General features: G+C 53.1%; 1 protein-coding gene across 1 annotated transcript in view; it reads right to left on the reverse strand.

Moving 5' to 3' along the window:
- VWF (von Willebrand factor) overlaps positions 1-14,763 on the reverse strand; it is a 172,446-nt gene that overhangs the window by 150,289 nt on the left and 7,394 nt on the right. The window contains 3 exon segments of the mRNA XM_055143591.1: positions 6,067-6,188; positions 8,029-8,237; positions 8,501-8,603. Coding sequence (XP_054999566.1) covers positions 6,067-6,188; positions 8,029-8,237; positions 8,501-8,603 — 434 coding nt within the window.

The raw sequence follows: 14,763 nt of genomic DNA on the forward strand, positions 1-14,763 counted from the left end.
CCCCTTGCAAGTAAGGCCAGAACACAAACAGAAAAGAAAAACAGACTGAGAAGTCCCTTGTGGAATGAAAGCTCCTCAGAGCCAGACGCTACCCTCAGGTGCGTGAACAACCAAGGAAAGCACCACAGGCCACAACAGAGCCCGGGAGCCACTACCCACCCCCCTCCCGCTGACAGTCATCATTCATGGACAGATGCTCTCTGGCAGTATTTCCCTTGTTTTGTTTGGCAGGGGCCTCCCAAGTCATCAGTGCTCAGGGGACCCCAGAGGGGGGGGGTGGGGGCAACCCTCAGGCATACTTGGCCTTGGTCAGCAGGGTCTAATGGGTTAACGGTGGGGCCCAAGGCTGTGGCACTGCTTCTCTGAACATTCTACACTCAGAGCGCTTTAAAGCTTCTGAGGCCACTTCCCGCCCGGTGGGGATGGCAATCTGAAGGAAGAGGGTCTCCGCCTAACCCCAGACAACCCTCCACAGCCAGGTCCACCTCCTGGAGCTGCGGACTTCATGTGGGCAGGCCATATAGCAGGACAAAGACGAGATCCCATTATAAGGTTTCAACCCAACTCACATTCCTCACACTTAAAAATTCTTTTTAAATTGTTTTTAATGGCCTAAAAGATCTTTCTAAAATGTTCCTTGTGCAGTAGAATTACCAGCAAATCGACATCAATTATTGAGCAAGCACAATTTTTTTTTTTTTTTTGCTCATCTTGCACCCGGACCTCCTCTAGACTCTAGAAATAATCCTGCTCTGTGTTTTGAAAAGTTCCAAAGTTCCGGTGAGCTGCAAATTTGCCAGCCACCAAACCCTGCATTCTAAATCCCTAGGGGAGAGGCCGTGGGCGTTCTTGGCACCGCAAGAAAACATGCATCCCCCTAGGTGTGAGTAAGATGAGCTGCCTCTGTAGAACGGGCTGCCTCCTGGCTCCCCTCGAGAGGGTCCCAGGGAGATACATACAGCCAAGTGTCAGAAATGAGACGATCCGTCCTGGCGGCTTGCAGGGGAAAGTTCTCCCGGGGCAATCGGGTCTCCCCGCAGAAATCATCGAACGCCCGCGGCCACTGTCCGTGGCCCTTGGGGCTCCCAACCAACCAGGCAACGTCTGAAATTGGTGGGGAGGGGAGTGGGTGGGTGGGTGGTGGGGCTGCCCTGGGACCCAGCCTGCACGCAGAGCGCAAAGCCAAAGCCCGCGTTAATCACTTCCCAGGGGAGGCCGCCCCGCGCGATGCAGCCAATGAGAGCGCGCCGGTCCGGCGCAAACACAACCTGATTGGCTGAGACGACGCCGGGGCTTCGGCTCTCGGTAAACAACTCGAAACGGTTCTGGGCTGCCAGCCCGGGGCGGGGGGCCTTGGGGAGCGGGGCCGCCCGGTGAGCTTAGGGGGCCGGCCCCCCTCTAAGAACTAGGTAACCGGTTTCTTAAGGTGCTCCCAGGACGCTGGTTAGGGCTGACGTTAGGCGCCCAGGGGACAAAGCGAGTAGCGAGGCTGCAGCTGGAGCCCACCCCGCGCCCCCCAGGAGACTAACCAGGCTTCTCCCTCTCGGCTCCTCCCGCCTCTTTCGGGCTCAGGGATGCAGTCGCGGTGCCCCAGCCTCCCTCTGCCTCCTGGAGGCCTCCAGTATCGGGTTCACTGTTTTTGCAAAACCTGCCTTGCCTCCCCCTTCCTTGGGGAGAAACGAGAGCTGGGCTCTGTGCTGACACGGGCCCAGCACTGACTGCAAAGAAGGACCTCAGAGGTGCATGCACACCCCGATAGTGCACCTCCCAAAGCACCTTCCTTGACTGCCACCGCAGCCTAGAGGACATCGAAGGGCAGCCCAGAGTGGCCCACCAGCCACCCAGGGGACTAGCCTTCTGGAAGCCAAGAAATGAGGCACAATCCCCTCCTCTCGTAGGGAGCACCATCAGAACCATGGTCCGAAGTCCCCCGAAAGCTGGCCCCTGCCCTGGGCCCACCATGAACAGTGTAGCTGTGAAAGGGGGGAGGGGGCTAGCGTACCCCATTTCCTCATGACCTCAGCTCCCTAGATGAAGGTGGGAGACACACAAACAAGCCTCAGACCGAGCAGCTTTTTTTTTTTTTTTTTTGCTTTTTTTTGGGTCACACCCAGCGATGCTCAGGGGTTACTCCTGGCTTTGCACTCAGGAATTACTCCTGGCGGTGCTTGGGGGACCATATGGGATGCCGGGGATCGAACCCGGGTTGGCCGCATGCAAGGCAAGCGCCCTACCCGCTGTGCTATCGCTCCGGCCCCCTCAGACCGAGCAGCTTGCAGCAGAGATGGCCCGGGACTTTTCAGTAGGCCTTCTCCGCTGGGCTGCTCCTGACCGGGCCAGGTGTTGTCCCTCCACCGGCCCTCTAAGAGTCCAGGGCATTTTCTAGAAGCCAGCGAGAAGCTCCAGGTAGGAGTTGCAGCGATGGCAAATCCCAAGTCTCGAAGGACAGGGGCAGAGTGGGCCCTTCTCCTTCCCCCCACCCTGATGGGACACCAAGATGATGCCACATCCGGCCACCATCTACTTAAGCTCCCACATGCCCTGATCCAGAGACACGCAGACAAATCTCGGACCCGAGCAACTTGCTGCAGCCATTTCTTCAGACCCTAATGATTAAAATCTCAGGATTCCTAGAGCGCTCTCGCAGCCACGCGGCATTATATTATATCCGTAACGAGCAATATAAACCACATTATCTAGCATTGCATTTCTGGCAGGCATGAGGGGTGGTAGGACTGGTCTCGAAACAGCGAAGGTAACTAAAGTAGAGAAAGACTATTTTGCAAACTGTCTGCCACACAGGCAGGGGGGAGGTGTGGAATGGAGGGGTGGGGGGTGATACTGGGGATTTGGGTGGTGGAAAATGTGCACTGGTGAAGGGATGGGGGTTGGATGACTATATGATCAAAGTTCAAACATGAAATTTTTGTTACTGTACCTTACCGTGGATTAATTAAAAAAATTTAAAATTTTTAAATATTTTTAAAAAGAGATAAAATAGGTTTCTATGACCAGAGGAGAGGGAGGAAGAGAATGGACTGGGGATGTGGGACTTCAAGCACTGTGCTTGCTGGGCCTCCTTCTCACTTTCACACTCAGACACTCGAGTAGGGCCCAGGAGTCAGCAAGAATAAAAATAACAGGGCCCGAGAGATCGGTCCCTGGCTGAGCACGTGCCCGGCATGTAGGAGGCCCATGTTCCACCCTTGGCAATACATGATCCCCTTCCAGGAGCAGCCCCAGAGCACAGAGCCGGGATCGACCCATGAGTACTGTTAGGCGATGCTACCTCTAAAGAAAAAAGAATAACCAGCACCATGTAAGCAATGCTTACACAAGTGAGGCCACCAGACTGGACACTACCTCATCCCTCGTGCCTCCACAAGCCGTGCATGGCAATCCTGTGCCTCTGCACTGTTCACATGTAGAGACGGAGGCTGAGTGAAGCAAAGCTAATAAGTGGCCCGGACCCAAGCCCCAACCTTTCACCCTGTGCCCAAGTCCAGCGGCAGGATAAGCTGGAGAATGAGCAAACGTCAGCAATTTCAGAGTTCTCCAGCAAGAAGAGGAAGCACCCCTCCTGATATTGCCTCCTCTTCTTGACCCGGGTTGGGGGGGTGGGGTGCGGTGGGAAGAAGGGGGAGAGGCGGTTAGGCTTGGGTCTGTGCAGGAACTGGGCCGTGTGCCAAGTGACACAGATGTCTGTGGACAAACCGGAAGACTGAACACCATGAGAACACCGGGAAGGCCAGAGAGAAAGGCCGTAGGAGGTGCCTGCTCATGAGTTACCAATGATTGTTTCTGACCCATCCAGAATATGTTCCCGGGTCTGACATGCCTCTTGCTTCAAAGAGCACACAAGCGCCATAAAAACGGAAAGGAACGGGGCCAGAGTGATAGGACAGCGGGTAGGGTGTTTGCCTTGCACGCGGCAGACCCAGGTTCGAATCCCAGCATCCCATATGGTCCCCAGAGCACCGCCAGGAGTAATTCCTGAGTGCATTAGCCAGGAGTAACCCCTGTGCATTGCCGGGTGTGACCCCCCCAAAAAAAAAAACCCAAAAAAAAAAAAAAGAAAATGGAAAGGAACCTGAATGAGAAGCCAGGTGAGAGTCAAGTTTTCTCAGGTTAAAGTAACAGTTGGGGTTGGGGGGGAGTGTATTTGTGTATTTAAGAGAGAGATTTTACTCGAATAGGAGAGGGTTGGAGGTTCCCTATTTAGATGCAGATTCAGGAAATCAGATTACTGGAAGTAAAGGATTTGGGGAGATGAGGGAGGTGGTCCCAATCCCTAGATAAATAGTACTATCCAGCATGCAGCAGTACTATTTGGTAGGTCTATCAAATATTTGAGACCTATTATATATGGTCTATATACTACTTGGTAGGTCTATCAAATATTTGAAACCTATTATATATGGTCTATCTGCCCTTTGGTAGGTCTATCAAATGTTTGAGACCCATTATATATGGTCTATCTGCCATTTGGTAGGTCTATCAAATATTTGAGGCCTATTATATATGGTCTATGTACTATTTGGTAGGTCTATCAAATATTTGAGAGCTATTATATACGGTCTCTCTAGCCCAACCCAAAGAAACACGTTGTTTCAAAGAGCTGAAAGGAAGTTTAAGAATCAGTGGAATTGGTGTTGAAATATCCAGTGCCTCTAACAAATCATCACGAAAAGCTTTGTAAACCACAGTGTTTAAATAAAGATGGGGAAGAATCATCACAGAATTCAGGGCCAGAGCAAAAGTACAATGGGTAGGGTTCTTGCTTTGCATATAACCAACCAAGGTTCAATTCCCGGCATATGGTCCCAGGAGACTCACCAGGAGTGATTCTTGAGCACAGAGCCAGGAATAAGTCCTGAACACTGCTGGGTGTTACCAACACCCCCCACCTCCCACCCCTCGCCCAACAAAAAAGAATCACAGAGTCCAAATTCTTTTTGTTGTTGTTTTTGTTGTTTTATGATTCAGTTTTTTGGTTTTAGAGGGATTTGTTCTTGCTATTTTGGGGCCACACCCTGCAATGCTCAGGGGTCACTCTGGGTTTTGAACACAAGAATCACGCCCTACGGTGCTTGAGGAACCATATGGGATGCCAGGAATCGAACCTAGGTTGGCCATGTCAAGGCAAGCTCTTTACCTGCTGTACTATCTCTCCAGTCACACCTAGCGATGCACAGGGAGGGGTTACTTTTGGCTCTGCACTCAGGAACTTCCCGTGGCGGTGCTCGGGGGACCCTATGGGATGCTGGGAATCGAACCCGGGTTGGCCATGTGCAAGGCAAACACCCTTCCCGCTGTGCTATCGCTCCAGCCCCAGAGTCTAAGTTTTTGCAGGAAGAACTAGCCCGAGCAGGGGCTCCGAGGAATAGCTTGGTGGTTTACAAGGGAATGGTCTAGAGTTCAGCCTCTGACCGCTGGTGCCACAAGATATTTCTACAACACCCCAGCGGGTGAGCCCTGCAACAAAGGGGCAGTGGGCACTGCAACTGAAAGATGAGTGAGCACCACAGCAGTTGGATACTACTCAGGGAAAACCAAACGTGGCTTTAGGCCTCCAGAACGGCAAACATGCATTCTCCTGTTGGAAGCTGGAGCTAGCTGGCTACCCCAAGCACAGAAAATGCTCAGATCCAAGTTGGCAGCTCCGGGCCCATCCCCACCCTCCCTCTGCGGTTCCCCCACCTACAGGTGCTAAGTCACAAGCACCTATTAAGCATGTGAAACGCAATGGTTTCTATTGACAGAATTTCGGACCGGTGGCAGGTGGTGAGAGCAAGGCTGGGGAACAAGCAGGGTGTTGAAATACAAAACAGAATTGTACCATCACTCTCGGGGCCAAGTCATTGGGCCGGACCTGTTTTTAGACTTAGGAACCCGTGATACCATTAGAATTCCAGCCCCCGTTGATTTGGGAGAGAAGGGGCGTGTTCACTGACCTCCCAGACAGCCGGGAGGACTCTCTCACAGGGAGGCCCACCGCCTCGGCCAGCTTCTGCATCTGAAATCCGGAAGTCTCACCTCACAGACCACCTTCTGGGTCACACCCACCTTTTGCACTTCCGCAGAGGAGACGTTGCAGGGGCCACGGGGAGGGGATGTCCGTTTGCACCGTTCTCCGCTGCTCATGGCCCAGGAGTTGGCAAAGTCATAAGGGTCTGAGGTCAGGGTCCCTGTAAAGTTTCAGGAAAGTCAAGCCACGCTTCTGCCAGGACTTCAGAACAGAACTTGGGGTCTTTCATCCACTGAGTCAGGCCTGCATTGGATTTGGTCCTTGGGTACTAGGGGTGGGAGAACACCTTGTGCCATACTCAGCCCAGTACCACGGGGTGGGTGTTGAAGTCAGTCTATGTTTGATGGGGGATGCAGGTGAAAGACCCTCAGGATCCCGCCCCGCCATTGCCTCCTGGCCCTGCCTTTGTTTGCCTTCCTCCCTCCCTGCATAAAGTTCTTCTCCCCTTACTGCCTTGACTAGCTCCCAGCATTCTTTCAGAGGAAGCGCCAGGGCCACTTCCTCCAGGAAGCCCATCTCAAGTACCACTCTCTGCCACTCCCTTCCCCACCCACAGTCCCCCAGAGGGGGTTGAACAAGTCCCATCTCTGTGTTTCCTTAACCTCCTGACCATCCCACGATCAAAACTCTTATCCTCTTTTGTGTTGATATTCTCTTTGCTCGGGCTGGAGCGATAGCACAGTGGTAGGGCGTTGGCCTTGCACACAGCCGACCCGGGTTCGATTCCTCCGCCCCTTTCAGAGAGCCTGGCAAGCTACCGAGAGTATCTCGCCTGCATGACAGAGCCTGGCAAGCTACCTGTGGCATATTCAATATGCCAAAAATAGTCACAACAAGTCTCAAAAAAAATGGAGACGTTACTGGTACCCGCTCGAGCAAATCGATGAGCAATGGGATGACGGTGACAGTGATTCTCTTTGCTTCTGTTCACACCCCACCCCATTCAAATTCCTTAACTCCAGGCAGAGGCCCTAGCCCTCCCTCATCTCTCCCTACTTTGTTCTCTGGGATGGTGGAGATCCAGCTGTATGTTTATGGTGTAAAGGTAAGGGCGTAAGGAGGTAAGGGGATGGAACCTCAGCTCCCAGTCACTGCCGTCTCTATGCTGTCACTGCGTGTGTGACAGTCTGCAGAGCCACTGTGCTTAGCAACTGCTCACAGTGGTACATTACAAGAAGGCCACTGGGGCCTGCTAACACGGCTCCATCTTCACTGCAATGGGAGGGAATGCAGCATGAGGCAGTCTTGAGCATCATCGCCAAGTCTGGACTAGCCAAGCTAACTTCAAGGTCAATAGAGGTACTTGGGAAAGGGAAATAAATCTTATCTGAGGGCTGGAGGAAGCATGACCTTGGAAATATAACTAGCTGGCATCTTGGGTGTGGGAGGAGGAGGAGGAGGAGGAGGAGGAGGAGGAAGAGGAGGAGGAGGAGGAGGAGGAGGAGGAGGAGGAGGAGGAGGAGGAGGAGGAGGAGGAGGAGGAGGAGAAGAAGAAGAAGAAGAAGAAGAAGAAGAAGAAGAAGAAGAAGAAGAAGAAGAAGAAGAAGAAGAAGAAGAAGAAGAAGAAGGAGGAGGAGGAGGAGGAGGAGAAGGAGAAAGAGAAGAAGAAGAAGATCCCTCCAAAGATTTTATTAATTTATTTTAATTTATTTTTTAATTCTTAATTCCCAGAACTTTATGCTAAAAAGTACGGCTGCACCCGTGTTCACAGCAGTATCTCCCAGTCTGAGTCTTGCCTCTGCCCTCAGTCTAATTCTGGGACCGTGGCGAACAGCCTTTCAGAGAAGTTTACCCTCTTGGGCTGGAGCAATAGTACAGTGGGTAGGCATTTGCCTTGCAGGCGGCTGACCCGGAATCAATTCCCAGCATCCCATAGGGTCCCCTGAGCATCGCCAGGAATAATTCCTGAGTGCAGAGCCAAGAGTAACCCCTGTGCATTGCTAGGTGTGACCCCAAAACAAACAAAAAATAAATTAAAAAAAAAAAGAAAGCGAATTTACCCTCTTGGGTCCTGAAGTCATCCTCGGCGAAGGCGTTGAAGTTCCCACACAGCCCACAGGTCCCGTTGAAGTGTCGGTCCGACAGCAGCACCTGGAACTGGCCGTCGCCGTCGATCCTGGCCGCAAAGCCGTAGGCCTCGCTGGCCAGCTTGTAGTAGCCAGCCTCCATCTCCACGTACAGCCCTTTGGAGGCGTAGGGCACGGAGACCCTGGAGGGAAGGAGGTGCACGCAGGAAGTGGGCTTCTCCCGCGTGTGATGGGTGCCACCCGCAAACTCCGCCCCCTCGCCACCTCACCCCAGCCTGCGGGGTTCCAACGGTAGCGCCAAATGCCAGAGCCTCCCAACAGGCGTCTGGAAGCTCCGCTCCCCTCCCCGCCCTGCCACTGGCCCTCTCTGGGCACTTCCCAGCTTCTTGGGCTGAAAGGAGGAGGGGCTCCTTTCTGGTCCAGACACCCAGAGTTTCTGACTTACATCTGGTCGCCCTGCAGGATGGTTCCATTGACAAATAAATGCAGGTCAAAATATTCCCCCAGGTACACGGAGAGACTCACTCTCTGGCCATTTTGGAAGTCCCCTGAAAAAGAAGAGGCAAGAGGGGTGATGATGGCCCCAGCCCAGAAAAAAAATAATATATTTATATTTATTTATAGCCCCTGCACTAACATACGCCTCAGAGACCTGGGCCCTACAAAAACAGGAGGAGGACGCTATTCAGGGATCCCAAAGAGGAATTGAAAGAGCTATGCTTGGAGTATCACGTTTCACTCAAGTGAGAGAAGGAATCCAGAGTTCCGACCTCCATCGACGGTCAAGAATCAGGGACGCTGTCTCATTCGCCAAGATATCAAAAACCAGGTGAGCCAGACACGTAATACGATTTAGAGATGACCGCTGGACTAGAGCTGTTAGTGACTGGATTCCACAGGACGTCAAAAGATCGCGTGGCCGCCCACCAACAAGATGGTCAGACTTCTTCGTCAAAACTCTGAATGAACGGTTTGAGACTCTTCCTGTTCCTGGAGCGAGCAGGTATCATTGGGCTACTAGCATACGACAGGGACGAATGGAGACGTTACTGGTGCCCGCTCGAGCAAATCGAAGACCAACGTGATGACAAGTGATACAAGTGATTTATAGCCATCTTCTCTAGACTTTATCTCAGTGGAACTCCCCCACACCCCCCCACACACACGAACACACACACAGACAAATACACAACTTACACACACACAACTACTTAACTAATGGGCAATGAAATCTCCCTAAAGATCTCACTTAAGGGCGCACCTTTCCATTCTTCTAGAAATAGTTCTTGGTTGCCTGCTGGATGCAGGATTCTCTTGAAATCTCTTTGATTTCTCACAAGAGGAAAACACCAGAGCCAGAGAGACAGTACAGCGGGGAGGGCGTTTGCCTTGCACAAGGTTGGCCCAGGTTCAATCCCCGGCATCCCATATGGTCCCTTCAGCACCACCAGGAATAATTCCTGAGTGCAGAGCCAGGAGGAAGCCCTGAGCACCACTGTGTGTGACCCAAAGAGCCAAAACAAAAAACAAAAAAAAGCGAAAACATGGCCTGCTCATTGGGAGCTTACAATCTAGGACCAGGAGTCCCCACGTTTTGTAAATTCACATCACTTCATTCATTCTCAGGAAACACTGCTCTGGCCCCTGTTTTTGGTAACCCAGAGAAGTTCAAAAGAGGCTTTTCACTCTGATGGTCACAGAGTGCCGAGGGTAGGATTTCCAGGCCCCATTCTGGAGCTGCAAGAACGGCCCCACCCAGCAACTTCCCCAGAACAAATTCTCCAGGCGGGATGTTCATCCTAACCCTGGTGCTTTTCCATTCTGTGGGTGTCCTTTTAGGTTGTATATGCAGTTTTTTTTTGTTTGTTTGTTTTGTTTTGTTTTTGCTTTTTTTGGTCACACCCAGCGATGCTCAGGAGTTGCTCCTGGTTTTTGCACTCAGGAACTACCCCTGGCAGTGCTCGGGTGACCATATGGGATGCTGGGAATCGAACCCGGGTTCGCCTTGTGCAAGGCAAACACCCTACCCGCTGTGCTATCACTCCAGCCCCTATATGTGCAGTTTGATATGATTTGTGACCTTATTTTTCAGGTTTGAGAACACCAAGGGGGAAAAAAGCCCTATATAAATTAGTGGTAGTTGCTTCTTCATTTTATAGTAGCTCATTTTACCAAAATTTCTCTAGAAATGTTCTACTATCAGAGAGCCTGGAAAACCCAGCCAAAGATATGACCACGCTGCAGCAGGGAATGATTATAAAACAGATTATAAAACAGCAGATGAGGGTTGGAGCGATAGCACAGCGGGTACGGCGGGTAGGGCATTTGCCTTGCATGCAGGGAATTGACCCCGGTTCGATTCCCAGCATCCCATATGGTCCCCTGAGCACTGCCAGGAGTCATTCCTGAATGCAGAGCCAGGAGTAACCCCTGTGCATTGCCAGGTGCAACCCAAAAAAGAAAAAAAAACCAGCAGATGAAAGCGACAATGTGAGTTACTGCTGGCAGGTACCAAAGAGTGACACTTAAAGTTCCAAACCAGAATCTCTGGGTAATGCGGGGATTTGGGGCCGGGAGCAAGCACATGCATGATGACGCTTGCCTTACATGTGGCTGACTTGGATCTGATCCCCAGCACCGCCTATGGTCCTCTAGCCCTGCCAGGAGTGATCCCTGAGCTTAGAGCCAGGAGTAAGCCCTGAGCACCATCAGGTGTGGCCCCAAACCATCATCATCAACATCATCATTGTGAGGATGATAAATAATAATAATAATAAAATGGGGACCCAGGGCCGGGAAGAGAGATCAGTGGGCTGGAACAGATGCTTTGCAAGCTCGAGTCCTACGATCAAAACACAGATCCGCATGGTCCCACAAGCACTCCAACGAGTGACCCCAGTCACTCTGCCAGGTGTAACCCCCCCCCACCACCAAAAAGAAATGGCAACTCAAGAGTCCCGCCTCAGCCAATTAAATATAATTCTCTGGAAAGTTCCCACTTGAGGACCGGAGTAATAGCACAACGAGTCAAGGATTCGTCTTGCGTGTGGCTGACCCGGCAGGTTGGATCCCTGGAATGCCTTTCAGTCCCCTGAGCACTGTTAGGAGTAATTCCCGAGTGCAGAGCCAAGAGTAACCCCTGAGCATAGCCGGCTATGTTCCCCAAAACAATAAAAATGAAGGTTGCCCCTCCAGCAGAGAAACTTACTAAGAATGTAATAAAGAACCCACGGTTCCCTGAGAGAGACGGGCCGTCAGCCACACAGGTGGCAACACCAGCTCCGACACGGGTCTGGGTATAAGAGCAAACGCCGAGACAGGGGCGGAGGCCATCGGCACCAAAGAGAAAAACAACAAACAAACAAAAAAGCCTTTGCGGCATTATGCAGCTGGATCAATTCCCAGCAAGTCCCCGAGGGCGTGTCTGGGCCCAGCCCTGGGTGCTCAAAGATCCCCGGGCGGCCACAGGGCATGAAGAAGGTGGGGGACAGCATCGAAGAAGCGGGGTCTTAAACCCTGGAGACTGAAACACGGATGCAAGAGGGAAGATAAAGCCCGTGAGGACAGATGGGGGGCCAGGGGGCCCTCCCAGGGGGATGCCTTTGGGTTTCTAATGAAGTCCTACTGGAAATAGACCTTGTCGGGAACACGGATTTAAACCTTTTCCTGGGGTGGGGGCGGGGCGGGGGTGAGTGAAGTGTGGGCTCCTCGGCCAAACCTGAGTGGGGGCACAGGAAGAAGACTAAACCCAGGAAAGCTTGGGAAGCTTTGTTTCTATGGCAGCTGTGGCCTACGGTGGCAGGTCACCAACACAATTAAGGGACGGGTCACCTGGGTGCGGCAGGGCAGAGGTCAGAGAGGAGGAAATCCCCAGGCGGGGACCCAAGCTGAACCCCAGGCTGCTGGGGGACGTCTACTACCTGGTACCCCTACCCACCCACCCACCCACCAGCAAGGTTGAGCCAGAAAGGACACTTGTTTGTGGTGAGGCTGCAGTGAATGTCACAGGTATAAATAACCATCATGTTCTACAAATGGCTGCAGTGACAGCACCACGGGTAGGGCGTTTGCCTTGCACGTGGCCGACCTGGGTTCGATTCCTCCGTCCCTCTCGAAGAGCCCGGCAAGCTTCCGAGAGTATCCCGCCTGCACAGCAGAGCCTGGCAAGCTCCCCGTGGCATATACGATATGCCAAAAACAATAACAACAAGTCTCACAATGGAGATATTACCAGTGCCCGCTCGAGCAAATCGATGAACAAGGGGACAACAGTGCTACAGTGCTACAAATAGAGTCAAGAACGGGATACTTTCAGCAGCTCGGGGACCCCAGGAAACACTCACAGACCATCCCCTGCCCACAGCCCCTTGCGACAGAGCTTCAAGCCAATACTGCAGGAATGCGGAAGGGGACGAGGCAGATGTCCCCCGAGTTCAAGGGACTGTATCTTGCTTGACAAAGAGTGGCACCCGCTTGGCCTTTTCACGGGGGGCAGTTTTGCAGTCGGCAAACCTTAATGTGAGCAAGCTCCTTGACAACCAAGAACTGGGCAAAGAGAAGAGCAGCCAGACTTGGGCTAGCTAGGAGGGGGGATCCAGTGAGGCAAAGGTCACAATAAATCATAAAGATCCGTTGCGGCAGCTTGTGGGGAATGTGGGCGCAGAGGCGGGCACTGCCATCTCCCCTCTTGTGGATGTTTGCAATTTTCCACAACAAACTGTGGAAAAACAAGCTAATGGGACAGCCTGACTCCAGCCTCCACTTTGCTGATCTCCCGGGAGTCCTCCGCGCCCTTGGCTGTGGACCAAAGACCAAATCCCTTCCCGGGTGTCTTCCGAGGCTGATGCGAAACCATTTGCGCCAGTTCCTGGAGAGAGCCCAAGTGCCAGGACACAGCCTCTTTCCCTCTCCGCCTCCTGCCTCCTGGGCGGGGGCTAGGAGCCCAGGGGACTGGGATCTGCCGGTGACCCCAGACCTCATCTCATGCCTCTGACTCACCCCCACCCCACCCCCAGCCTATGGAGCAGATGGGTGGGCGGTGTGCAGCTCAGCCCCTGGCCTTGCTCGGCCAGAACCCCCCCTTCTGAGCCAAAGCCAGCTGCCTCCTGGGTGCAGGAGAGGAATCTCTGAGCGAGAGGCCCTACAGGCTGTCTGGGTGGACCCTGTGGGTGTAACTGCTGCTCTGTCGCTGGGCGCCTCGCTCTTCAAAGCCTCCCAGCAGGTCAAGACACCTGCACGGAAGACAGAGCTAAAGCTCGCAAAGGAAGAAGTCCAGTGAGAAGGAACTAGAACAGCCTGACATCACCCCACATACCTAGTGCTGTAGGATATTCTCCACCTAACCCCTGACTCCACCCGACTCTCTCTCTCTCTCTCTCTCTCTCTCTCTCTCTCTCTCTCTCTCTCTCTGAGGAGGGGGGACACCCAGCAGTGCTTGGGGGCCACCCCTGGAGGTGCTGGGTATTGGGGACATGCAGCACCAGGGATCAAACTCAGGCCCCCCAACTTTCGAAGCAAACACTCCAGCCCCTTGAGCCATCCCCCAAACTGGCCCCAATTCTCTCGAAGCCAATCCTGAAGTCAGCCTGCCCTTAGAGACCACGGGACGAGGGCCACGGAGGTGGCCGACACTCAGGGTCACTTGCTCGTTGGCCCAACTGGCGAGTGATACCAGAGCTGATGGTCCTCGAAAGGGCTGTGGTCCCAGGAGGTCCATGTGGGGGAGCCTGTGAGCTGTGTCCCGGGTGGCTGACCACCAGGAGAACTGACCTGCACAGAGGCCTGGAACCCCAGACCCGGGCCACTCGGGGCCGCCCTATCAGCAGCCAACCCACACTTCAGCGGGGAGGGGGTTTCTGAGGGTGTGCCCCGGGGAAGGCCGCGCTCAAGAAAACACATCCTGGCAGCCTGAAGAGTCTCTGGAGCTCCTCAAAGCGCCAGTGGCCTTCAGACGGTTGGTCCCACAGAGCAGAACAAAAGCACGAGGGGCTGGTCCTCAGCCCATTTTTCATGACAGCAGCGCACCCCATGTGCCTACATGTTTGTGCGCATGCATGCCTGTGAGCATGTGTGCATATGCACATGTGTTTGTGCGTGTCTGTACACATGCATGCCTCTGTGTGCATGCCTGTGTGCATGTGTATCTGTATGCGTGCATGCCTCTGTGTGTGTATGACTCTATGCGTACTTGCCTGTGTGTGTGCATGCCTGTGTGCAAGCAGACCTGTGTATGTGCATGCGTGTCTGTGTGCATGTGTGCATATGTGCCTGTGTACGTGCATGCCTCTCTGTGCGCATGTGTATCTGTATGCGTGCATGCCTCTGAGTGTGTATGACTCTATACATGCCCTGTGTGCATGCTTATGTACATGTCTGTGTACATGTCTGTGTGCATGCCTCTGTGTGTACATGCTTGTGTGCAAGCAGACCTGTGTATGTGCATGCGTGCCTGTGTCTGTGCATGCCTATATGTGTGCATGCCTCTGTGTGTGTGTGTGTGTGTGTGTCTGTATTCCTGTGTATCTGTGTGCATGAGTGTGTGTATGCACGCGGAGACCTTGCGGACTGCTCGAGTCTTCATCTTTGTTCCATATCAGAGATGATGGCATCATCCCCAGAAAGTCTCCGACCTGTTGTGACTCAACTTGCAGAGCACTGATGTAGGCAGACTCCATTTGACAGAAGGGGAAAGTGCAGCCCTCGTGTCTG

This window comes from Sorex araneus, chromosome 6, assembly GCF_027595985.1.
Source record: "Sorex araneus isolate mSorAra2 chromosome 6, mSorAra2.pri, whole genome shotgun sequence".
Lineage (NCBI taxonomy): Eukaryota > Metazoa > Chordata > Mammalia > Eulipotyphla > Soricidae > Sorex > Sorex araneus.